Source organism: Rhinichthys klamathensis, unplaced genomic scaffold, assembly GCF_029890125.1.
Source record: "Rhinichthys klamathensis goyatoka isolate OS25496 unplaced genomic scaffold, OSU_Roscu_1.1 h1tg000191l_1, whole genome shotgun sequence".
Lineage (NCBI taxonomy): Eukaryota > Metazoa > Chordata > Actinopteri > Cypriniformes > Leuciscidae > Rhinichthys > Rhinichthys klamathensis.
Genome location: NW_026606717.1, coordinates 5,422,999 through 5,450,485, shown reverse-complemented (window position 1 = coordinate 5,450,485; position 27,487 = coordinate 5,422,999). Strand labels below are relative to the sequence as shown.

Genomic DNA, 27,487 nt, shown 5'->3' with positions numbered 1-27,487 from the left:
TAAAGGCATTTGTTACATACAATGACTTGAATACACTTCTATCATGATTAATTTCTGAATTCTGAATTTAATTGTTATTGTTCTACATCTTTCCTGATATCGCAATGAAGAAAAAAAAGCTAATTAAAAAGAATGAAATTCATGAAAAGTAGATTGCCAAAATCTTTGTTTGTGTGTATTATTTTTTACTTATTACTTATTAATATTTGAAAGCATTTTTATCTGCCAAATCAGTCATGTGGTGTGACCAACCTGTGAAAACATTCAGAAAAAAAAAATATATATATAAACTTAGGGCCAGATTGACTAACATCTTGACCAGTTCAAACCTTCTTTTGCAGTTAAACAAACTACTGTCAGTATTTACTAAAGATTTACTGGGAAGTTATTTTTTATCTGGGAAGTTATTTACAGAGCCGGACAGTAACGAAGTACATTTACTTGAGTACAGTACTTAAGTACAATTTTGAGGGATCTGTACTTTACTCGAGTATCATTTTTGGGGAGTACTCATGACTTTACTCAAGTGCATTTGAGAGGCAAATATTGTACTCTTTACTCCAATACATTTCTATCCATAACCGTGAGTACCCGAGTAAAAAAAAAAAAAAAGAAAAATCTCGGAAACCCTCAATTTGTTGTTTCCCTCTCAAACGTGATTGGATTGTGCAGGCGCCACTGATTGGGACAGCCTATCAGCAATCACTTTCAGCTTTCCGCCAAAGTCAACTCCATGGTCAGATTTTATATTACACATTAATGTAAGCCAAGCATTTGGTTTGATGTTCTTGAGTATGTGGTGTGTTTAACACAGTCAGGTTCAAATGTGGCAGTGGCGTACCCACGAGGGATTTCTGATTTCTTTAAAAAAAAACTTTAGGAGGCAAAATATATTTTTACTGATTATGTGAATTACACTGCGCAAACCAAAGTAGGCTACTACCCAGCGAATGAAGAAGGGTTGGCGCTCAGTCTCCACAGTACATAAAATATTAATTTTGTTTTATTTTATTTTTTGGGTTTGCATTTATGAGGAAAAAACAATGTTATGGACGTGTTCTCCGTTACGGACATGAGCGCTCTGAAAGCGGCTTAAAAAATGCTTTAAAACTTTCACAGAGACATCAAACAGAAAATACAAAACCTTTCGTTTCAAAGTGAATTTCGTTTTGTATTAATTGTATCTTAATTTTAATCAATGTTTCTTCAACCAATTGCCTGGGTTTAATAAATAAGAAGTAAATAGCAGACGATAGATAAGAAATGGAGGCGCCGGCACGTGAACTGGATCTCGTCTCATAAATGAACCGAAACTCAGTGTATAAGGTAGCCTACTTGCCTCTCACAGACATGTCTACTTTTAAACAGAAAAATTCAAAACGAAAGAAAACAGACTACAGACTGCTCTCTGCTTATGTAATCCGTATGAAATGTGCATTTCTCTCTGGCGCGTTCACAACTGAAGATCGTGAGTCAGCATCGTCAACTTCATCTAGCCGACACTGACAAAGAAAACACTTGTTTATTAACAAGTGTTTATTAATAAACAATTAAAATATCTCCTTGCTATATTTTACATATTCATAATCATTCCTTTTGCCGGTTCTTTGTGACAGCTTTTAGGTGGTTTATTGGCAGCGCCACCCTTACATGTGGTGTGTGTGTGTGTGTGTGTGTGTTGTCCCCGCATTTAAAGATGGGACCCCCCCAAAAATTTAATTAAATTAGATTTAGAATTAGATTTTACTTTCAATTCCTTTTACATTCTCCAAGGTATTAACATTAACATTTTTCATAACTCCATGTAGGACGTTTCTGTGCATAAATGTAAGCACTGTGGCAGTAGATTACTAATGCAATATTTAGAAAATCTACTCTTGTACTCTTGATACTCAAGTACTTTTAAAAACAAGTACTTTAGTACTTTTACTTAAGTAGACATCTGAATGTAGTACTTTTACTTGTACTTGAGTAAAATTTAGCAAGGGGTATCTGTACTTTTACTCAAGTAACAAAGCTCTGTACTCTGTCCGCCTCTGGTTATTTATAAAGCTGACCTTTATAGAATGCCGCAGGGATGACGTTTTTTGTAGGCCAACACGGAAGTTAACATCAGCCTGGTTCCCTCGACAAAAAACGTCAGATTTCTTCCATTGAAATTTGAAGCGTAAATACAATCAGCATAAGTCAGAAGCTAAATGTAGGCTATAAACGAACTACACCACAGTCGCATGTCCTCAACGTCATCATCACTAAGCTTCCGCCAACTCTTTCAGTTCAAGTTGTTTGCGAGAGCATGATTATAAACACAACAAGGCTGTGAAAGTGGAATAGTGAGTAGATGAGTTTACCTGTTCAGCTGATGACGTTTAATGTCGCTGACAACCTCTGTAGTCCCATTTAGCCACTTGTTAGCAATTGTCTTTTAAAAGCTTTTTAAAAAAGCACACAAGAGGGTATTACATATTACTGATGTATTATATATCATAGAATAAAAAGTGAAATATCTTGAGCTTGTTTTCCCAACAGACCTTATTTCAAGCATTTAACCTTCAACCTAACCTTCACATCTTCAACCAAAAACCCATTTAAAAAACCCATTGACTTCAGGATAATGGAACCGGAGGTGCTAAAGTGCAAACTCGTTTCTATGTTTTGGCCTACAAAATTCATCATCCCTACACCACTCTATTGCTATCCTTTATAGAAGTTTCACTTTCAAATGCAAAATTTACAAGAGGAGATTATTTACATAAATCATGCAACATGATTTCCTAAGGTTTGTGGTAGTAAATTTATTGGCATTTGCACCATTATTTAACACCCCAAAAATGTACATGCAAAAAGCATATCATTAAGTTGTTACTGGTTTTCTTTGAGCTTTCACATTTGTGACTAATTTTGTGTTGTCTTTCTTTATTATTTTTTTCCTCAAAGCAGACACCGTGCTCAGACACTTGTCAGACAGTAGTCTATCTGTAGACGGACACATAGAGCAGTGCTGTGGAGGAAGTGTGTCTCGCAGGGGCAGCGATCGAGTTTTTCCACTCGGACTCGCCCACTCTGCCTCTGATGCCGAAGGGTCTGAAACTGCCCCGAGCGAGCCTGTTAGCATCTCAAACAGTGAGTCTCAAGAGCACTAAATGTCCTTGAATCTGGTGCTTTCAGGATGTTCATATTTGATTAATTTCCTCATGGAAGTCAGTGGCTTTGATGTATATGAAGATATAGGCTACTGCATGTGTGGTTCAGGCATGTATAACATAAATCCTCTGTTTTCTCTCTCTCAGTATGTAGCAGGTGGTGGGGGTCGAAGCGGTTAGATTACGTGCTATACTGTCCAGATGTGCTCACCACCTTTCCCACTATAGCACTGCCTCACCTGTTCCACGCCTCATACTGGGAGTCAACGGATGCTGTGGCTTTTATTCTTAGACAGGTAAGTGCGCTTCCTCTGACAGTTCTTGGCTCTACTATAAGGGTTGTATAACATATACTGTAACACCACAACTTGAGGGAAAAGTCCCTGTTTACACCAAGTATTAACATCCATCTTGGGTTATCTGAAGTGGGTAGCAGGAAATGCAGGTGTAAATGTCCAAAACCACATTCGGACCACACTGCATACAGTATTGTAAACCACAATTCATCCTGATGTATTTGTGACAGCGTAAAGGGACCGCCTACTCACCTGTCAGTCATCAGTTGCTCTAAACTTTAAGAGTTAAAAGGATTTTTTTATTATTAATCATCACTAACATTTCTTTTTTTGTAGGATTAACATTTATATGCTATTAAAAAGAAATGTCTCCAACACTTGGGTCAAAGTTAGTGTGTGTTGAAATAACGGATGCAGATGGACAAGAAGACTAGACGGCTGTCTGAATAAATTTATATTCAATCTCATGACTTGAGCAAGCTGAAGTAACCAAAAAACAACAAAAAAACAATTTGCTTTGCCCAGTATCAAGGGAGTGGGTTTACTGAATTGCACATATGAAGAACTAATTATATTAGAGAAAATGTATGTAATGAATGACTCATGTCACCTTTGCCATGCTCCTATTTTATTTAAACTGTTGTACTCTTTTTACTGTGGGGATTCTATCTGGGAGTGGTCCTCTCGGCCATGATTAAAGTAGGTTATTGGAACACTATCTTTATTCCCAAGTGATAATGTTCAAAGGGAGTGAGACGTCGTCCGACTCAGAGTGACTACTCTTAGGGTATCCAGGGTTACAATACCGACAGACTAGAGTAATCTTGCGTAGCCAGACCTTCAGACTGACGGCAGAAGGTCTGGACTCAATCGTAGATTTTTAGGGGCGTGCCAATATACTGTTGATGTCCCTACCATAACAGACCGGTGTGCATCTAATAAATTATTTATTCAAGAACGTTGTGCAAGTTTACTGCAACAACGGAGCCTCGAACTTCACATACTTTTGAAAATCCAGTGTTTAGTTGATCCTGGTAAGCGCTCATTGACACAGTTGTAAACACAACGGCTTTCTTCTTCCATGAGGGGTTTTGGCATTTGTTTCAAGGCGGACCGATAAAGAACGTGACACAAGTCTCCCGGACATCCTGTAGAATTCACCCATTCAGATTGCTACTTCGAAACTCCTGAAGTGTTTCCAGAAACGTGTGCCATATGCATTCAGACAACAGTCCGTGGGCACGACGTCTGAGGCTGAGACTACCGCCAGAGTAGCTATTATTTGTAGGCATCTCATGCAGTCAAAATACTTATCTTAGGCATCTGGGTTTACTGATGTAGTCAGAGTGGGGGTCATCTGAGGATCATTTTGGATTGGAAGTCAAGTCAAGTCATCTTCATTTATATTGCGCTTTTAACAATGGAGATTGTTTCAAAGCAGCTTTACAGAGATAAACATACAATCAGTAACGTGCGGTGAAGTCTTGTCATGGGTAGGCTGTGACCTATCAATGTGGCATATTCACAGGGGCGTAATTTGCCGCTGCGATCGGTGGCGCGGTTACAGTGTATCTCGTGGCTCACGCAGTCTTCACATGCACGCGCGGAGACTTTTTGTTCGTTCCGGTGAAATCACAAAACAAAAAAGTACACCAACGTGTCCCTGCTTAATATAATACAACCACTGATGAACATATTCGTTTTTGATGAAAAAAAAAAAAAAAAACTATTCGAGTGCGGATTAGAACCCCAAACCTCTGACATGCTCGGCAAAAGTTCTACCACTGGACCATTAAAGGACTCACAGCAAATTGTCGGATCTATGTATTTATTCACGTGATTCATTCATTTATACACACATACGCGCACACACATACACCTGTCCCACCCACTTTTTAAAACAAAGTTAAGCCACTTAACTTTTAGGTATTCATTCAGGTATTTAGCAACCCAAGTTAATATCAGGCATCATCACATCGCTGCCTGCATACAGAGCAAAGTCAGAATCGCGGATTGAGTGAGAGCGAGTGGATCACGTGATATGAAGCAGTCTTGGTCTCTGCCTCAATGTTGATAATTCAAAACAGCATGAGAACTGACTGCGCATGCGCAAATCTCCGTAAACTACGTTTAACCAAGAGGCACTGCGAACCTCTGCCTCAATGACCATGGCCTTGAATTTCCTGCATGAAACAATGGTTTTTAGGAGCAAACTATGGCAAAAGGAGTATTATATAAGTATTCCTGATTTTTTTTGTTACAAAAATTTATATTTGGAATAAAATAAATGCAATTAATAATGTGGTGAATTAATAAAGCTCTTGGGATTAATACATGTAATGTCAGCATTTCCTTTGGTGAGGCCCTGCCTACCCTGACCGCACGTCCCTGCACACAATTTACGGTAACAGAGATTGTTTTGGCTTTATAGCAATTATTGAATAATGTTATTTCCAGCTAAAGTTAGTTTTGATTGATTCACTTCCAGCAAAATTATAATTTGTTATTACATTAGGGGCCACTAAGACGACAGCGTTCTCTCTAAACAGACTTTAAACGCGAACCTGTGACCGGATGGCGTTCACATGCGTTCACATGCGCATTAAAAATTTATTCTATAGTTATATTTGTTTGAATATATGTGCGCAGGTTTGTAATTTCCCTACAAACCATGCCTAAACAAACTACTTGTCTTGCCTATACATTTGATAAAGAATTTTGTTTTATTTTTTCACTTCGGGGTACGCAAACCGGATTTTCAACAACGCTTTATCTGTAGAGTGGGAAAGGGACCCTCCATAGGGAGAGGATAGTTGACACTTCAGCACTGCATTGTCATCGGGTCCAGGCGAATCTCCTTGCATGATTTAGGCTATGTTTACACGGAAACGATCTAAAGAGAAAACGCAAAAGTGGCGTTGCGTTATCACTTTTTATTCTGCGTTTAGACGAGCGTTATGGTTGGGAAATCCGCGTGCATATGGTGACGCAAAAGTGTGTGAAATTCGATGTAGTATGCACTCCAGGCGGCTAGGTGGCAATGTGAAGCACTGCCACACAACAACACCAATATCTTAGAATATTTTGTACAACTGCTGAAAAGACTCTTGTATGTTTTTCAGAGCTCCTAGGGCAACTTGAAGGTCTGACGTATAGAAATAATCTGACATGTTGGTTGTTATTTTCCTGTACTGGCGCACGCATGTGACGTAAACGTGTGTGCGACGAGAGCCACCGTGAGCAGATTTGCGTTTTTACCGTTTAGACGGGAACGCGACGGTGGAGCGTTTTTAAGATTTCCACTTTGGAGGGTGGTTTCACTTTTTTGCGTTTTTAAGCCCCCAAAACGCCGTTGCCGTGTAAACGAAAGGCACATCCGATAAAATATTTTTACGTTTTCACCCGGAATCGTTCTCGTGTAAACGGGGCCTAACTCTCTTCTTTTTTTTCTTCTTCTTCTTCTTACAGGAAGAGTAATCAAATATGGACAGGTTAATTAAATCAGTAACTAATTACTAGGCACAAAGAACACAGGCAAACAAACCAGAACAGGAAAAACAGTGAAAACGAAACAAAAACTGAACATACACGTTACACTTTAAACAAGATATTTCTAGAAATGTTTTGTCCGCACAATGAAAGTCAATGGGCTCCAATGTTTTTTGTTTCACACAGAATACAAGTCATATAAATAAAGTCATAAACACTCATGTCACACCATGAGGGTAAGTAAGTGATAATAGGATTTTCATTTTTGTTTGGACTATTCCTTCAAGATACATTTTAAAATCGATTTAACGGATGTAGCGACAGATCTTTTCTTCCATATTGTGACATAGAACCAAGTAAAAATTGAAAAAAAAAAAATGTAGGGTGGGGTCTTGGTTTAATCCATAAGTTGTTGATTGGATGGAGACAGATCTGAATGTGAGCTTGCAGTCAATTGCGTTTAATTGGACAAAAGGATTAGAAAAGTCCTGCAAACATCACCAGAGAGAAGTCTGTCATACACAGATGAATCATTCACAAAAACATGCTTTTAGAAAATAGATATGGTGAATTTTCATGCTGACTTTAAGGTCTTACATCCAGCATATACACGCTGGAGTTCGGATGGATGGCAAGATAAATGCTGTGTTTGTGTTGTCCCAAGATGTCCCCATATATTTGCACCCTTTTGCTTAAAAAACTAAAAAAACTACATTTCAGCCATGTTTTCCATCTGATCAGACAATAATAAAGATGGAATCAAAACTGAATGAAGTAGGGCTGTCGTTCCTGTTTTCTTTAAGGTCAGCAATAGACAGTTTGTTCAAGACTTGTATTGTTAGTAGCTACCTGTAAATCAATCAATCACTACACCCTTGTGAACAGGAAAACTTTGGCAAAAAAGATATCTGTTCCTCTTTATGTGTTGAAGGCTCAGGGGCTTCCTCAGATTTAAACGGGTTCAGTAAATAAATACAGCACAGTGTCAGACTAACAATACACAGTAGAATAGGATTTTTATAGCTCCTACAGCTAGATAGGCTACTGTAGCTTAACAATTTGTGGGCAAACAGCACCTTTTTATATACTGTATTATTTTTGCAAACAACATATAAATCACAAATATATTATATCAGGGGTGTTTCTTGTCTTTCATCAATAATGGGGCACTGGCCCCTCAACAAAAAATTGTTCGCCATTTGATACTATTTTTTATATAAATTGTTTTTACCTGCAGTACAGAGGCGTTCACAAACTGCATGCACAATAATGAGGTCCTTCATGACTGACAAATTATAGAAGACATTTGCCTAAAATTTATTGTAGGTACAGTGAATATCCAACTCATCCAGCTCTCTTTGTGTGTTATGTCGTAGAAAGTATCTCATTACTATTTCGGTGTGAGAGACTGCTGCAAACGATTCAGTGCAAGTGTGAACTGTCTAAATGAATCACTGAACCACTAACAATTTACTATTAGATCAAAAAAGCAAATGCTAGAATGCTAGTTCTGATTCCAAACAGATGACATAACATAACACACGACTTGATTGCTAAAATGCTACATTATATTTATATTATATCATATATTGCATTTTACTTGCTGCCAGGAATTAGTCACATGGCATTTGTGGTTCTATTGATTGGCAAAAAAAAAAAAAACCTGTTAACTGAACTGAACACCCAAGAGCAAATATGGCTGAATTCAAATCACATTCTTTCCGGGAATGCTGTATCAGCCAAGTAACTGCTATTAGGATGAATGAGAATGCTAACGGATTGCTTTTTCTGCAGCTGTTATAGACCTCCTTGTTTAAGACTCACGTGAACTTGTGACTCACTCCTCAATCTGTTCAAGAGCTCTACAGGGACGTTGTGTCAAACAATGAGCTTTCTTCTAAACAAACGGGGGGAGGGAGAAGGCCAAACAGCACAGACTATGTAATAATCCTGAAATGCGTCATCCAGTGAATATATTTGGAAGCATGTAGAAGTGCATTGATCCGATCAAAAGATGAAAAGAACTGCATCTCTTTAAGTTTAATGTCTACAGCAAATGTTGTCTAATGTCATGCCAGAGAGGACAGACTAATGGGAACAGTTTTAACAACACATTACTGAGAATTATGAAGTAGAAAGGAGCAGAGACAGATAGAGAAGAAATCTAAGAAAGAACTAACATTAAATGCAAAACATTGTTGTAAGCATACTAAATCAAATTATTGTTATTAAATATTTTATAAGAAAAATGTACTGTGGGGTCTGTTTTTTATGTTTTTTTATTTATTTAAATCTTCTTTTTTTTTTTTTTTTTTTTTTTTTTTTTTGATTTCATTTAAATTGAAAATGTTCATTTCAACAATTTTGTTTTTAAAGAAAATATTTCCATGAAAATTTTAAAATGCAAAATAGAGTTTTTTTCACTGTCACACACTTTCGGACCTTTGAGATTCATTCGGACAAAGCCTTGCATTTATAGGATTGGAAATTACAGCACAGTTTTTCTGCCACTCTCCTTGTCAGGTAATGCGGTGTGACTGTCTGAAGGCTGGGGAGGCCAATTGTTCGGACTCTATTCCCATCTCTCCATCCAGCCCCCGTGAGAAGTGGCTTCGCAGGCGGACACATGTCAAATTACGGGTTAATATCACATGAAATTACCTGCAATTACTCTTCTTGATGAAACAATGTTGTACAGTGTGATTGATTGTATAATACATATCATTTACCTGGAAATGTAAAATAATAATAATAATGTTTCATCTCTAGTCTGCATTTTTGAACAAATAGGGCCTCTGCAGTACATTTGATTCAAAATGTATGGGGTCCGTAACATTTTTTTTAAAGCTTTTGAAACAAGCGTCTTGTGCTCTCCCAGGCTATTTTTTTTATTTGATCAAAAATACAGAAAAAACAATAATATTGTGAAATATTATTGCAATTTAAAATATGACTCTTTTCTATTTGAATATGTTGTAAAATGTCATTTTTTCCTGTGATGTCAAAGCTGAATTCTTAGCAGCCATTACTCCAGTCTTCAGTGTCACATGGTCCTTCAGAAACCAAGAAACATTTACTATAATTAAATATGTTCTGCTTAATATTGTTGTGGAAACTGTGATACATTTTTAAAGGTTTCTTTGATTAATAGAAAGTTCAAAATAAACGCTTTTATTTGAAATAGAAATCTTTTGTAACGTCACAAATGTATTTACTGTACTTTTGGTCAATTTAATGCATCCTTGCTGAATAAAAACAATTAAGTGTTCGAAATCTTACTGAACCCAAACTTTTGAATGTTAGTGTATGTGTTATATATTCTGACTGTGAGACAAAAAAACAAGAAAGGTCCCTTTCGAAGTGGACCTCTACACTGCGTCATGGAGTTGACGCCATGGAAATGCTGAGGCGACTGCGATCGTGGGGTTTGCTGATGGAGCTGGCGGATGAACTTGAGTTGGGTTTAACCCTATCTCAGGCATCGCCAGCTATCTCTTTAACTCTCAGGTCAGAACCGGAAGCCTGCTCGGCTGCTTCTTCTGTTCTGGTGGATAGCATATTATTGACCCGATCTAGTTCTGAGGAAAGTGGAGAGAGAAGGATCTGCCCCAAGCAGATTGGATGAGCGATTCCTTGCAGGTCATAAGCGTCCTGCTCCAGTGAGCCTTCCTTTCCTTCCCGATCTCCACACTAAGGTGGTGAGGTCATGGGATGGTGGTGGTGTTGCAAGCCTACCAAGCTGACGTTAAGTAATACATTGTGTGCATTATTAGATATTTTTGAAGTAGAATTATATTATTACAAAATTATATTATATTACAATAACTAGCAGAAATAACTATTTCTTGAGACTTAACTTGTACCTCAAAGACTTTTTGACTTGACTTGGACCTTAAAGACTTGAGACTTGACTTGGACCCAAAGACTTGGGACTTGACTTGGCCTTTAGGGACTTGTGAAAATGTCTGCTCCCTTATTGTCTCCAGAAAGCTTGCGCTATGGAAATGATATGGACATGCACTCTGATGCATTGGGTGTTACAGGTGTAGAACTGAGCTCTAACACGGCTGCATCCCATTCTTCTACCTGCTGCCCTTCCAAGGGCAGAAAGGACTATGTGGATATGAGGTGTATGTGGCAAACCGCACATCACTTTATCGTTTGTCGTCTTGCTAGTTCTAAGAGTATGAAGTGGTATTGGTGGGCCTCCCTGTTGGCACATAAGTAGAGTATCTAGAGGAAGATATTGAATATTTAACGCTGTCTTGATAAATGTGAATGATGGGCAAATAACGCAACCTGCGTCCCACATCATCACTGGTCACCCTTCCCCCTCTGACACTTGGAGTGCAGAGGTGTTAGCGATGTGCTCCCTCTGCGCTCACATTTCAATGGGGTAGACGGTACAGGAAGATTAGGCAATACCTCTTTAGCGTTCCACTTCCTCTGCTGTCGCCTTCTGTGGCATGGGGCTGAGAAGCATAAATTTGCTTAATGTCGTTTTACATAAATTTTGGAGTAACAGGTTGCCACTTCCCTTTGGGAAGGGGCAGCTATCTAGCCCCCTCCTAGATTGAAGGCTGCATCAGTCTGTTCCCATGTATGGATGGGCAGTACAGGAAGGAGAATGAGCTTTTCTGCCTCTGTATCTCACTCCTTCATTTGTTGCCTCTCCAGTTTATACCTGGAGGTGATAAGTGCGGACATAGTGGGTGACTGTTAGCATGTTTTCCTTACAGTTCGCGAGGAGTATTGGGACAGAGAAGAAAAATGAACTCTGTCGCAGCTAGCGGCCTGCTCTCTGTCATTCACTAGAACTGTAGGAATGGGCAACCATCAGAGAATGGTATGAGAGTGCAACAGCTCTCCACTCTCTCACTGGCCCCCGGGAAGTAATAGTCGAATGGCTTTCAGTCAGTTAGTTCTCTCGGAGGACTGTAGAGCGCTTCCCTAGAATTTCGGAGGCAACGTTTTTCTGTCCTCAGAAGAGGTTGGGCAGTCACGCCACCTGTGATAGAGAGTAAGGGGGTGGAGCTGGATGTGGCACTCCATCCCTATGCACTTTTGCTAGATCTCCCAGAAGAACATTGCCATGTTTCATAGGTACAGCAGGCAGTTGAGAGAATGGTGTTCTCTCCTGAGGCCTCTCCTGGTTGTCAGGACAGGATGCTTAATCATTTGCTCCCTTGGTGGAGATTGTCCCTCTGGAAATAGAATGACCCTCCTCTTTGGTTGGCAGATGCAGCGAGGCTGTGATCTACCTAGTCAGTTCTACCCCTGGGTCAAATAAATTACATAATATGGGTGGTATTGAGCTGCAGACATTGCCTCAGACTGGTAGTTCTGGGTCACTAGGTGCACTCTATGGCAATCTTTGATTACAGCTTAGTTCGCTGGTGATTTCATAGCACTGTGAGCAGGCATTTGGGCAGTATGGCCTACTGGGTATTTCGTTCCCATAGTGTCAACTCCATGATGCAGTGTAGAGTTCCACTTCAAAAGGAAACATCTCAGGTTATGACTGTAACCATGGTTCCCTGAGAAGGGGAACAAGACACTGCAGAGTGTTGCCATACTTTCGGCATGCCTGTGCGTTTTCCTTCAGACAAATAAAGCTGGTGATGTTCTTTCTAGGCGCCATTATATACTCTGTCGTCACCTGACCGTGGTAGCTAATCGAGATTGGAGTGTAACACATTCTTCAGATTCCAGCTCATGAGGAGCGTTTCCATAGTGTCAACTCCATGACGCAGTGTCTTGTTCCCCTTCTCAGGGAACCATGCTTACAGTCGTAACCTGAGATGATACTACCTGATCAAATTCTTGTTGGTGTCAGTCAAACTGTAAGAGCTCATTTTAAACTCTCCAGGCTCAAAATGTAGGCGTTTTATATAACTAATGGTAATTAAAGTTTTATCATGTTGATGCTCATGTATTGCAATATTTATCCTGCCAGTGTAGCTTGTGGGTCCTTTTCCATGTTGGTGATGAGAACTCTTTCTAATGCATCTTATGCTGTAAACATCAATTCCTTTGAGAGTTCTTGTTAGGTATTTCCACATTCCCTGAAGAATTAGGAAGACTGTGAAGTACAAGGCAGTTGTGATTTACGGTAACACTTTACTTGAAGGGGTGTGCAAAAGACTAACATGACACCTTCATAATCATGACATGACACATGTTATGAATATGAAGGAAGTTTTATGCATGTTTGTGACAACTGTCATTAAGTGTCATTCGCTCAATTATGACATTTTTAATGCAAATATGACATTGTTTGAGATGTCTTTGTTATGACACCCTGACATAAACCAATACATCATAACCTGTCAGTGTCTTTGTCATGACAACTTGACATTACTAAGACAACACAACCTGTCATAAACATGACATAGCAGATTAATTATCAAACTTAAGAAACCACTTAGCTTTATTGGTTAACATTACATTAAACTGTCAGTGGTTGGTTATGACATTGGCTGTCATGAAGCCATTATAACTGTTTAATGACAAATTCAATTTGTACCACTGTAGTTGAGGTCACGAAAAATATTCATGACACAGTTATAATGGCCTTATGACAGCCAATGTCAAAACCAGCCACATGACAGTTTAACTTAATTTAATGTCAAGTTGTCATGACAAAGACACTGACAGGTTATGATGTTATGGTTTATGTCAAGATGTCATAACAAAGACATCTTAAACAATGTCATATTTGCATTCAAAATGTCATTATTGAGCGAAAGACACTTAATGACAGCTGTCATAAACATGCATAAACCCTACTTCATATTCATGACATATGTCATGTCATGGTTTTGAAGGTGTCATGTCAGTCTTATGTACACCCCTTCAAGTAAAGTGTTACCAACTTTTCTGATGCAAGTAACATTCAACGTCCTTTCATAAAGATGACAAACAACATTTTATCTATCTTGTAAACTGGGAATGCAATATATTTTAATAGTGAATTTATGAACATACCTTTTGTTATTAAGGCTCAATCATATTATTATCCATTAACAGAATGTAACGGCAAATCACAGAGTTCATGATGTCATTGTGACAGAGGATGGTCCACAGACGCTGGTGGGGCGATTTATGTATGGCCCTCTTGACATGGTGACCCTAACGGGAGAGAAGGTATTGTTGATGTCGTAACAACAAGCATCATAATCAATACTACAAAACCTAAGAGGTCTAGAGAAAATGATCTGTTAAGCCGCTTTTCCGACATTGGGCCAAACCGTTCTCTTTGTTTAATCGTTCCATTGCATGCCAATTAGGCAAAGTGGCCACTGTGAGGCTGATAACGACCGCTCTTTAGATTATAATACAAACTTGTCAGTTGTTGCCTTGTTAACGCAAGAGTTGCAGATGATATTAGATGTAAATCGCGACCGCGTTATGGAGGATGATCAAATAATTATTTTAATTTTATTATTAATTAATTTATGTCGCTCAAATTCCGTGCTTAGCCAGCTACAGAGAAAATGGTAGCCAGCCAACAGACAAGTGACCAATCCTGAGTGGAAACGTCACCACATGCATTCTATCAGCCATGCTTAGGAATTCTGGGCCAAGAATGGTTTGTAATTGTGCCATGCCGTACCAGGCTCAAGTGGAAATACAACTGGAATCGTTCTTAGAACTGTTTGGCCCAACAGTGGAAAAGCGGCTTTAGATTCCCATTCTAATGGATAGGTGGGACAAAAAAGCATTTCATACAAAACAGTTTATTGAAACTTAAAATTATGATCTTGTACGTATGTTTATGAGTTCCTGTCTGATTCTCAGGTGGATGTGTTTTTGAAGACCCAGCCTGCCTCCGGCCGTTGGGTGCTGTTTGACACTGTGGTGACCAGCAGCAACGGACGTGTGTCCTACACCATCCCTGATAATAAAAAACTGGGGGTGGGTGTTTACCCCATCAAAATGGTGGTCAAGTAAGTATTCACATTCTCATCACAAAACTGTGAATCCTCTTAATATCTATTTATAGACCATGGAATGGAGGAATTTACTACCTGAGCTGGTTGCGTTTCTTTATTTTGCTTTACAGAGGTGATCAGACAAGCGCTGAGGCATTCCTCACAGTGTTACCATGGGGAATGGAGTGTGTGGTGTTTAGTATTGATGGCTCCTTTGCTGCCAGTGTCTCCCTAATGGGTAGTGATCCCAAAGTCCGCCCCGGAGCTGTGGATGTGGTCAGGTAAACGTGTGACTAATGTTAAGAAGAAATACCAAAGAAATACAAGCACACACAAATAAACATAAGGCTCAGGCCGTAACACTAATGATAAATACTTAGATCTTAGAAACATTAAGTATAGGGCCCTATCTTGCACCCAGCGCAATTGACTTTGTACAGCGACGCATGTATCATTCCTATTTTGCACCCGCGCAAAGCGCGATTTTCCCTTCACAGAAGCACGTCGCTAAACTAGGAAATGAACTTGCGCTCCCCGGGGCGGTTCAGCGCAAAAAAGGAGGCGTGTTCCGGCACAAACAATCCCTAGTGCTATTTTGCTGTTCCATAAAACAATTGCGCCACTGACCAGAAAAAAACTAGTCTAAAGTCAGTGGCGCGTTGCGCGTTGTTCATTATGCTATTTTAAGGGCGCATGCTTGGCCATAATCAATGTAGCGTGTGCACAACGCGCATACACTTTGATTCTCTCATCTAAGCAGCAGTTTTGGAAATCATACATTATTACATTACGATAGAACGATAGAACGATAGAACGATAGATAGATAGATAGATAGATAGATAGATAGATAGATAGATAGATAGATAGATAGATAGATAGACAATTTATTATAAAAGCATACATGTAGCTTACACATTTACCCAAATTATCATACGCCTGTTTAACAGAAGTTAATTTGGGTGGGTTTCTCCATCCCCAATGTCACTTCTCTGTGTTTTACGGTCCTGACGAGAACGTTGCTCTCCTCGGCTGTGAACCGCTCCTGGCATGCGCCTGGCAAATCCACCGTTATAATAGGAATCCGCTTTAGAACAAGCGCGCCTGCTCTTAAAGGGAATGTGAGATGACGCTCTGATTGGTTTATTTCACGTTACGCCCAAACCACACCTATGAATAATGAAGCTACTTCAGACAAACCCCTTTTAGATTTGCGCCTGGCGCAAGAGGCATTTATCCCGCCGGGAAAAAAGCAACAGCGCCCAAGACCCGCCCACTTAGTTACTTGCGCTTTGCGATTGACACTTGCGTTTTAGATCGTTAAAATAGGGCCCTTAATGTGCTGCCACATTTACCGCTGTTTGGTAAATTTTTTTGTGTGCGAAATGTAGTAATTATAAGAATCCACAGGATAGGAAATTCTGCATGAGTGCGAAGGGTTTCCGCACACAGATTTCGGAATGGGTTTCGCAAAGTTAGTCACACAAATTTACTGTGTTGACCGCCAGAAAGCTGCCTGTGAGTTTTGCTTCATACATTGCTATTGATAATTGGACCCTTTTTTCCCCACACAACATTTTGCTAATGTAACCACACTTTTATATTGCTGTTAATAAATGTAATACAGTAGAATTGTATCGTGTCCCAGTGCTTAAACTATTAGAGGCACAAATTCCATGATTTTGGGTCCCAGTTTATATTAACTGTCTTTAACTACTGTGTATGAACATTTAAATAAATAATTTGATACAATGCACTTATTGTGTACATACATGTTTTTACATAAAAAAGGTTTTTACATTGTACTTATATATTTTTTTTTAAATACCTGCGTGTAATTACAGCTGTAATCAATTTCTGTAATTACTCTAAAATTACGCTGTTGACTCTTCCCTCACACCTTTACCCACCCTTATGCCCATACCACCAAACCTGTCACTAACCTTACCCGTGTCCCACCTCAATAGCAGCAAAAGTGTTTTGCAATACAATATGAGCACAATAAGTACATTGTACTTTTTGATATAAGAACATAGTACTTTGGGACACCTAATATAAAGTGTGACCGTTTCTGTTTTAAACACATCTATGTATATTTGACTGTCTTCATCTATAAAATTGTTATTTTGGCCTGTCCCTGTCACATGTTGCCTATGTTTGGTTTCGTTTTCTGTCAGTATGTTTAGTCACCTGTTTTCCTGTGTTCCTTTGTTCTCCTTTTCCCACCACTATCTGTTGTCATGGACACTCATTCACGATAACACCTAGTTAGTTTTTGAGTTAATCATCATTGTGTGTTTAAGTTCCTCATTTCCTTTCTTTCATTGTCGAGTAGTGTTTGTGTTATGCACACATTTCACTTGCGTTTCACCTCTTGGATTAATAAAATACATTTAAATTAGAAATAGCATAATGGGAAGACAAGTAAATAATCTCATTGCATGCAAACAAATAATCCGCTAGTAATCTTGAATGTGAAAATGTGTATTGCAGCGATGCGTATGTTTACATATGTTTTACGAATGTGCGTATGTTTATTTACATCTGAATATTGGAAGATGCTGAATATTTAATACATATTAGCTAAAATAGCTTTCAGTTTTCTATTTAAATATATCATCAAGGTAAAAACGACAATTATGTCCACAGTAAGTCCAATGACATTTACGTGGTGACTTTTTTTTGGGTGCTGAACTTTGTGTATGCACCGAATTTTTGTGTAATGCACATGTAAACAACTTTGTGAATCGGATTTCAAAACTTAGGTGTTACGAATAGTCCCCTGAGGCAGTTTATTGAAACCAAAATGTGATCCAAATACAAAAGTACCAAAGACTTGACTTGAACTTGACTATGACCATAACAAACATAACTTGAACATAAACCTGGACTAGACATGGATTCACTAAACAGTGGTTACATGAACAAAGCTAGACAAAGGAACAATGAAACATGAGTGCAATGTATACACAAAGACTAATGAGCAATAAGAAACAATCAAGACAATGAAACAATCAAGACAATAAACCAATCACAAAACAGAACAGAGAAACACATGACCTGAACAACCAATCAGAACATTACACATGAGACTAGGGAAGCACATGACATAATCACATGAGGGCAAGGAATCACGTGACTAAACTTCAAAATAAAAGACATTAAACATAAAAATGAACCAAACCCCAAAACCAATGTGACATTAGGGTTCATTAAAACCTTCAGAATCTGAAATTGAATTGGATTAATTTAGATTGATGGAAATTGTTGCATGTAAACATACCTAATATTTTACACAAATTGTAGTGTTGACTGCATTTGTCAAGTTCAACTGTTTGATGTCTGTGTTTTGATTATTCTCTAGACATTGGCAGGATCTTGGATATCTGATCATCTACATTACTGGCCGTCCTGACATGCAGAAGCAAAGGGTGGTGTCCTGGCTCTCTCAACACAACTTCCCTCAGGGCATGGTCTTCTTCTCAGAAGGACTCGTCCATGACCCCTTGCGTCAGAAAACCCTTTTTCTAAAGAGTCTGGTGAAAGAGGTCTGCCTCTGCACATACCAGCCGAACATTTACATTATGCATTACAATATGTTACATTAGAAGATGATTTTGTAGGTTTTGAATGTTTGTTTTTCAACTTTATAGATGTTTAGAGAGTAGCAAATTGGCGAGTAATGATTAGCCTCATTTTATATCATTTCAGTCATGACAACTCTCAGGAGCTATGGTTGCTGCTGCTGCTGCAGTTCATTCTGCTAAATGCTCAGAACATACAATTAATGGAAACATGCTGCTGCTGCTGGTAGAGAGAGGAAGAGGGAGAACATGAATTTGCATAGCGCACAGAGTTAGTGTATGCGTGGTTATAAAGGGAAGTAGTAATAGTAAAGGGAAGTAGTACATCGCAAGGGAAGTAGTATAAAGGGAAGTAGTACATCGCAAGCTATCACATTTTTAGCTTCCTGATAATATTATACTTTTTTAACGTTAGATGTTGGATTGTGATTGTCATTTCTGTAGTATTGTCATTTCTTTTATATTGTCATTGTTAATTTCTGTCATTTCATGTGTTTGTTTTTAGAGAATATGTTGTGACAAGGGTGCGTAATGAATGACCACATGAATTTCCCCCTGTGGGATAATAAAGTTTACCTTGACCTTGACCTAATGGTTAACTACGTGAAATCGATTGGCTGTAATCGATTACCTGTAATCTCATACACTTTTAGTTAGGCTAATTCATCTCTCTTTAAAACTCCTAATATTTTATCATGTCTCAGTTATCAACTTTCAGATTGCACCGTTATTAAATTACACCTGGAAGAGTGTAGAAAAGGAAGTAACTGGGCCATAAAAACAAAAATATTTTGATAAAAATATATTTGTGTTTCCACATAGTGTCACATTAATATCAGTGCGGCGTATGGCTCTATGAAGGACATGTCCGTATACAGCACATTGGGACTTGCACCTAATCAGATATACATTGTGGGCAGGCCATCCAAGAAACATCAGCACCAGTGCCAGGTAAAGCTCAGTCGTTTTAGTTTACCAGGTTAAGATATTTTCCTCTTATTCTGTTATGTTAATTAACAGTACTGAATCTTCCCTCCCTTTGTCTCTTTCTCATGTGTCATAGTTTTTGAGTGAAGGCTACGCAGCTCACCTCTCCACTCTTGAGTTTGAGCACGGCTCACGCTCAAAAAAGAACCGCATGGTGCTTCGGCAGGGATCTTTTGGCCTTTCCTCCAAAACGGACTTCCTGTCTCCATCCCCAGACTTCCTGTCCTGCAAGCGCACTCCGCTGCTGCGTCGAGCCATGTCTGTTCAGCAGCGGTCTCCACCCTCATCATCTGTCTCAACCCCCAAACCTGAGCGTGCTCAGAGCCAGCCTGAATCTCATATAGACGGACCAGAGATTCGCATCCAGACCGATGATCAAGAGGAAGAGGAGGAAGAAGAAGAGGGGAGAATACAGGATGTTGTACTATAAAGGAATTCCATGAGTTGTGGGAAAAGGCAGGGTATGTTGAGAAACCGCATCCCATCTAATACAGTAAGCGCTCATTAAAAACATTGTACTTCATAACTATCAGAGATGAGCAGTGATGGACTACATGCAATTTGGATTACATGATTACAAAAATCAAGAACTTATCATATTACATTACATTACAAAAATCTGGATGATATGTATTAGGCTACATATTGATTACATTAGCCATAAATGCTCATTTTAATTTAACAAGTGTTGTTAATGTACTAGTTAAGCATAATGCTAGTTAAGTGATGGTCATGTACTAATTAAGTATAATACTAGGTAATTAAGTGATATTAACATATCTTACTAGTTAACTAAATTTTCATCAAGTTGTGAAGTAGTAGTTACTAGTTAACTAGTGACTAATTTGGTCGATAAGTTTGGAATATTAAACAATGACAATTTTAGCACATGCACACACTAGTAGTAATTAGTAACTACGTTACTAGTTAACTACTTAGGAATATTCTGTATTCTTGTCAAAATAGCACAGGGTTATTCTTGCATGTGACAAAATTAATAAGAGTAACTTGTCAGTTATCTAGTTACTGGTCTAACTAGTTTACTAATGTAATGTTTAATTAAATAAGTATTAATTTGTCTTCAGTGCTTTACATTACAAAATCTGGATGAATATGGATTCACATTATTACATAATTGCGTAAGCCATTAGGCAACACGTGATAATGTACTAATTAAGTATAAAACTAGTTAAGTGATATTAATGTTCTAAATTAAAGTAAAATACTAGTTAACTTGTATTGCAATTAATACTAGTAGTTAACTTCTCTTTCTAGTTTTTACATTTTTATTATATTGTGAACTAGTATTACTAGTACTTTGACTGTTACAAATTAACTTGTTACCAGTTAACTACTTCAAGACATACAGGACTAGCACACACTAGTAACAAAGTTACTAGTTAATTACTAGGGAACATTTATACTTTCCATGTGATGCAAAAATAAATAGTAACTTTTTAGTTAACTAGTTACTTGTTTACTAATGTTTAATGAAAGTGTTAGTGTTAATGCACTTATAATTAGTGATTAGATAGTAAATAATCAAATCAAAATGTATTTATAAAGCACCTTAAAAAACACATAATGTACCAAAGTGCAAGTACAATTTCAAAGGGATAAGATAAAAACCAACAAAATACAGAGAAAGAAAGGGATAAGAGAGAGAGAAAAACAAAAGGAGAAAAAATAAGAATATAAATGCATCTAATCCAAACCTAATGGTCCTTACAAAGTAGCAAAGGCCCCATCAAACAAATACGTCTTAAGACAGGTTTTAAACATGTTAACCGAGGAAGAGGATATGTGGATATTGGTAAACCATTCCACAAAAACTGTAAAAATGGTTTATTCTTGAATTTGATGCCAAATGAATAAGAGTTAGATTAAAATAAATCCAAAACTACGGAAGGATGGCCATGCATTCACCCCCCCCCCCCCCCCCCCCCCCCCCCCTAATTTTGCCATGATCACAACATAAAAGCTGCTTTCTTGAGATCTTGAAAAATGTTCTTGTGTTTTTTTTTCTTCTAGTTTGGGAGTAACAATAGCTATTTGAAGTGCAGTGTATATACTGCTGCATCATGGATGAGAGAACGTACTTCTACTTTGATCAGAGACTCAATGAGGCTGAAATAGCTCTGTCTGTCAGCGATAGAGCACTTCCAAATCAGTCTCACACTCGAGAGGGAGGCTACAACTTTATCACCATAGACACTATAGAGACTGACTATGTGGTCAATTCCATTTCCATACACCTCGAGGGATCAGGATAATATGCAGTTGTAGAATATTTGACGCTTATTAATTAAATGGTTGGTTCTCATGAAAAAAATGAAGATCAAATGCAAAATATGATTGTTTTACTGAGCCCAGTTTTACTTGATTAACTTGTGATCAGTATCACGTTATAAAACATAGTCAGTAGTTAACTGCCACTAGTTAACATTACTTTAAAATGTAGTTAACTAGTAACAGAGGTTACCTAGAACTAGTAGTAGTTGCAGCACTAGTTAACTATTAGGGTACCATGGGACTAAATGGGCGCCTTTGATTTTATTTTCCTGTAAACCACTAGATGGCACAAAAACCTGCCGTAGCAATTTCCAAACCCAGACAGCAACATAGTGTCGGCTCAGATCCGGCCCACATCTGGTAAGCGTGGAATCCAGCGTGTACCAGATGTGGACCGGATCTGGGCCGACACAATGTTGCTGTCTGTGAAACATTCGCTTTTCAAGATGCACATGGAAATTGATTATGCACAAAGTTGATTATGCGCTAATTATATCTAATATTTGATGTTTTTAAAAATGTTGTAGATTTAAGTAGCAAATGATAATCGCTAGAATTACTGAATATATTTTGAAACAGGTCTTCTTAATGATTTTCAGTTTTGTTCAAGCTAATTAAAACAACGGTTTTTCAATAACTGAAGAATATGTAAAAGTATGGTATTTGGGGCAAAAGGCACAATAATTAAAGTGAAACAGCTGGCTGACTTTTCCATTTGTTGACATGACATGGTTAGATTCAGATGGTAAATATCATATATTACGTTGTTGTCCACATGATTAGAGATAACCATATTTAAAATGAAACCATCATTTTAAAAAAAAAGTTATTAATCATATCATATAGTAAACTATTATTTATTGTTACTACTGTAAATCTATATTAAATTATTGGGATCTCCTTTAATCCTTTCAGAATCTTTACTTTTTTAAAACATTTTGTTTCTGTATTAAAATAAAATGAACATATTTTAATTTCCCCATGCTGGTGAGCCTTTTGCCCCGGTGTGGGGTAAAAGGCCCACCTTGCCACCTCATACATTTATAAGATAAAAAAAAAAAACCCTACTTTTATGATTTTTTTTTCACACAAAATCTGTTGCTCCATCAATGTTCAATACAACCATTTTTTTCTTCTTCAATCATACACTATGGGAGTATAATGAAAAGCACATTTCTTAAGGTTTGCCTTTAGCCCCGTTGTACCTGTATTTCACGTCATTAGTACATTTATATGACCTGTTGTTGCCTAATAGCTACCTCTGTACATTTCAGAAGTGATCTACCCATCATTATTTCTGCTCTGACATCAGTTGTGCGCAACTCATTGCTAATGCCCTACATGGTTTAGCAGAGACGGCATGCTGACATATTCATTGGAGATGTTTCTCAGCTGTTGTCATGGAGACACCTGTTTTGTGATTGATTTGAAAGCGCTCCAATACAGAGCTCCATTCATTTCACAAATCTGCAGAGATTCACTGATATTTGATGTAGTGCACTGACAAACACTCATGTTGAGTAGTTATTGGAGCAGAATGTAATTTGGAAACAGGCCCTCTTTTGTATTGTATCGCTTAGAGCCAGAGCAGGCCATTGGCTCACAGAAGACCACTGGCTCCCATCTGGGTTGCTGTGACGCACTCGAATTGCTCTGGGTTGCCCAGGTCTCTGCACTCTGTCATCATGTGTCTGTAAACGACAGCCCAGCCGCCCAGGGAATGGCTGCGATTGGGCGAATCTGTCTTGAACTTTTAGGGAGGGGCTTAATTGGCTTCTAGAAAGAGTGATGGACACTGTGAGACGATGTTCCCTTTGGCTGATGTTTGAGTTGTGTTTCTCTTTCACAGTCTATTGGAGCAAGTAATTGTGGTAGAACTGCTCTAAACCAGGGGCGCTTATAGATGTGCAAATCTTTTCTGAATGGCCCTGAAAAACACGAGGGTAAAGAAAGCAAATGATCTTTGACTCTGTTAATTATGGGCCATTTATAGACAATTTACAATACTAAACTGTTCAAGTTATGTGCCAATATTAATCTATTAATGCTCCAAATAGGATTGCTAAGATATGTTTTGAAAATGAATATATTTTATCATCATATACTTTTTCTTACCGATTTTATTTATGACCGACAAATATGCATCCCATTAAGTTTATTAGTTATGTTAAAATTGTGTAAGGTAAATGGATGGGAATTTTATATGCAATTCAAATACATGAATCTTATTTAGGCCTACATAATTTAGTTTCTCTTTGTTTTTATTATAAATTACTTGTTGAATTATTTACACTTGTTGGTAGAAATACATTATAACAGGGGTTTTCAAACTTTTTAATGCTATGGACCCCTAAAATAATTATTATTTTCCAAATATATTTATTTTGAAATGATTTACTTTCAAATGTCATTTTTAGTCATTTTGAACCTATTATTAATATTTTATTTTTAGTATTCTATGTTGTTATTTTATATTGAACTTTTCCACAATGCCTCTGTCTCTGAGGATGCAAGATTTAGTTTCTTTAGAAATAGCATTTGCAGATTCCATAGATCTAAATAAAATGTATGCTTAGTTATAACTGCTTATAAAGAAGAAGAAAAAATTGACTCATGAGACTGAAATGCCTAAAATGCTTTTGATTTTTATACCGAATTCGATTTATTTTGTAAAGGTCCCATATGGAGCTCATGGAGTCGAGCTGAAAGACATACAAAATTATAAAAATAATAATTTGGCTAAAATCTTATTGGATGAGCTACATTCAAAGCCATTGTAAAGCATCTGATTTTGAATTGTATATCAATGCCCCAAATTGCTAGCATGTGTTATACAGTGATTCTACCGCGGTTAAGAGGGTTCAACAGCTGGTACGGCTGGAAGACCATCTTGAACACGCACATTTCTCCAACCTCTTACTAATCTCACGTTTCGTTCTCCATCCTCAGTACATGCAGGCGAATTTAATCATCAAACACATCAAGATCTCATCTCAAACCAGAAGAACCGTTCAACTCGATAGATGGGCTCCTTGGTAAACGAGAACAGTGAGCTGCAAGGATTTGCAAATTATCTCCAAAACAAACAATCCCAACAGAAAGAGACAAGAAACATTTAAAACGCTTGCTGTTAGAAAGAGCCCTAGAACCAATGTGAAGATTGGACACTGAACACTTTAACAACCCCCATGTGACTCTTACAGCAGACTGAATGAAAGAGGAACATGGAGGTGTCATAAATGAGACAGATGTATGACAGGGAGTAGCTATAGAAGGTAGTGTCATGGTCATCTTTATTGATGATTTCTCGTTTCACGTGTGGTGAATATTTTCCTGCAGAATCCTGTAATGGTCTTTGTGAAGGTAACCATGGACATGAGCACCTGAGCCGCATCTATTTATAGCAGTCCTGCAACCTGAGGCATTGTGTTCTTTATGACCCACACGTCTCCCAGATCACCTGGCAGGCGTTTCTCAGAAGACCCTGTTTTCTTGTGTTTTAATCAGCCGTAAAGTAAAAGGAGCTTAGAAGAAAAGCGCACGTCTCCAGGAGCATTCCAACTGCCATGTTTCATTAATAGTTTTTTTTGTCTGCATGTTTTGCTTAACCCAGAATCTTTTTGTCAAAATGTTGCTTCATACTCATGCATTATGTAAAGACTATAGTTCTAGTGTTCATCTAGGGTGAAGTATGTGCTAATAGATTATGTGCAGACAGAGTTTTTAAATGTCCTGCTGTGGTTTGACGTCTGTGACATTTTCAGAGAGAATCTGTTCGTGAATTTGGCTGTACTGCACAAAACTGTATATAATTGTATAAATGTATTTCATAAACAGTGTTATTGGAAGTTATAAAACTATCTGTTGAAATGTGTTGACAACTTATTTCCGAGCATAAAGTATTAATTTCACTCTTCTGAGTTTTTTTTTAGAAAAGTCATTCTGGTTATCTTGAATTTTGCCAAGTAAGACATGTTCCTGGATAAACATATTTTGTTGATCCTGGAACAACATTCCTGTCTGAAAATTGAGTCCCAACACTACCCCTAAACTAGGGCTGTATGTCACGATATATCAAAATATTGCAAATGTACATATTGCGATATGTATATTGCAAAGGCTTGCTATATCTGAATTTTAATAGGCTACTTTAAAAAGTTACAAAAACTCAAAAGTTTTAGGCCGACGCATACTATAGCTGAGGATAGACTGGCCACACGACTGTTACGTACGTGTGACTTGCTTAATGTTAAAAAGAGTTATTATGTGCAATAAACTGCGGAAAACAACTCATTGCGCTACTCTGACGCACACCCGAAGCAAGTGCACTGAAAGTCACCTCTCGGACAGCGTGCAATCCCAAATTCAGTTCTCTTTTGTGGCTTATTGCACTTGAATGGTCAAATACACAAATATGCATGTAACAGTCTTAAGTGAACATAAACAGTTGGGAAAGAAATGTGGCAATAGGATCAGTGCATTAGGTCTTAAAGTGACAGCAGCCTAATACAGTAAACCAATATTGGTTATACCAGTTTTTACATATAATTAAATATAATTTACATTGATTTTACACACTTAAAGCATTATCGTATCGCATATTGCATTATCTAACAAGTTATAAAATATCGCATTTTTCTTCAATATCGCACAGAGGGAAATAACACTGATGTAGAAGCACCTAACCCTGGTTGTAAGCCTAAACTTGACATAAACTGTAAACTTGACCCTCAAATCTGATTGGAATGTTGTTCCAGGATCATGTTGTACTTGGTGAAATCACATTCATTAATTGTTATCACTTTACAATTAGTTTTCATTTGTTTAAGGGGTCCTATTATGCTTTTTTTTTGTTTTTGCAAAGTAACAAAGCTCATACTGTTGTAGAAAGCAACTTCCCCTCAACACAGTGAGATGGCAGACCCATTCTTTGGATACCATGAGTCCATGACTGAAAAATCTTTCTAATAAAATGGTTATAATGAGCTGAAAACTTGCAGGTGGTTTTACAGCTGCTCCCTCAGGAGTTTTAAACATTTACCATCCTTAAAATAGACCAATAAAGCAGCCTTTTAAAATGGATGATTCCTTGCTGAGACACCCTGCATTTTTTAAATCACATTGGATCGCTGTTATTTTTCAGCGCATTTTAACGTCAGTTAAGAAAGCACAAGAAAATGGAAATCCAAGTAATTGGACTGAACTGCTCTGAACCGTATACTTTGCAGCTTCTAATCCTTTACATGCTAAGAGATGTGAAGAAAAATCCCAGATACTTACAAAATGATGATGAAAAGAAAGAAACCATTCAAATGAGTTAATTATGGAAAACATTTTTTTATTAAATATATAAAAAAAACAATTCTGCTGTTTTCGTCCTTTTTTTTAAACAAGTCATAATGAAAAGTGATATAACTGTTAACATTGTAGCTTTGAAACAAACTCACTCTCTTATCCTTCTTTGGTAATGTTTACACATTGATCACTATATTTTGAGTACAATCTGTGATTATGGTGTATTTCATAATATTACCAATAGCAGTATATTTGCTTGGTGAAATAGTGAAATTATTGCATACTTTGCATTTTTTCCTCCTGATACACAAATACTAATGCCTTGCAGTACACTCAGTAAAGTACCAAAGCAGTAAAACACTGTTAATAAACTTCAACTAAATAGGTTAAAACGGTTAGTAAACAGTAACGTTAGTAACATCTCCCACAGTTAAGACACTATCTAACCATGTCAGTTTAGTGTTCGGTA

At 37.7% G+C, this 27,487-nt stretch overlaps 2 protein-coding genes across 3 annotated transcripts in view; one reads left to right on the top strand and one right to left on the bottom strand.

Moving 5' to 3' along the window:
- The window catches only part of plrdgb (PITP-less RdgB-like protein), a 132,013-nt gene extending 112,131 nt beyond the window's left edge, over positions 1-19,882 (top strand). Inside the window, exons 11-19 of one of the 2 annotated variants that reach the window (XM_056262166.1) lie at positions 2,941-3,123; positions 3,291-3,439; positions 9,452-9,568; positions 13,958-14,074; positions 14,729-14,877; positions 14,994-15,143; positions 18,225-18,408; positions 19,267-19,395; positions 19,508-19,882. In XM_056262166.1, the coding sequence (XP_056118141.1) occupies positions 2,941-3,123; positions 3,291-3,439; positions 9,452-9,568; positions 13,958-14,074; positions 14,729-14,877; positions 14,994-15,143; positions 18,225-18,408; positions 19,267-19,395; positions 19,508-19,861 (1,532 nt within the window). In that variant the 3' untranslated portion in view covers positions 19,862-19,882. Of the gene's footprint in view, positions 1-2,937; positions 3,124-3,290; positions 3,440-9,451; positions 9,569-13,957; positions 14,075-14,728; positions 14,878-14,993; positions 15,144-18,224; positions 18,409-19,266; positions 19,396-19,507 lie in introns of both variants that reach the window. The other variant, XM_056262165.1, reaches the window with a different exon arrangement.
- The window catches only part of LOC130095432 (multidrug and toxin extrusion protein 1), a 229,191-nt gene that overhangs the window by 16,182 nt on the left and 185,522 nt on the right, over positions 1-27,487 (bottom strand). The gene's annotated exons all lie outside the window — the stretch shown is intronic.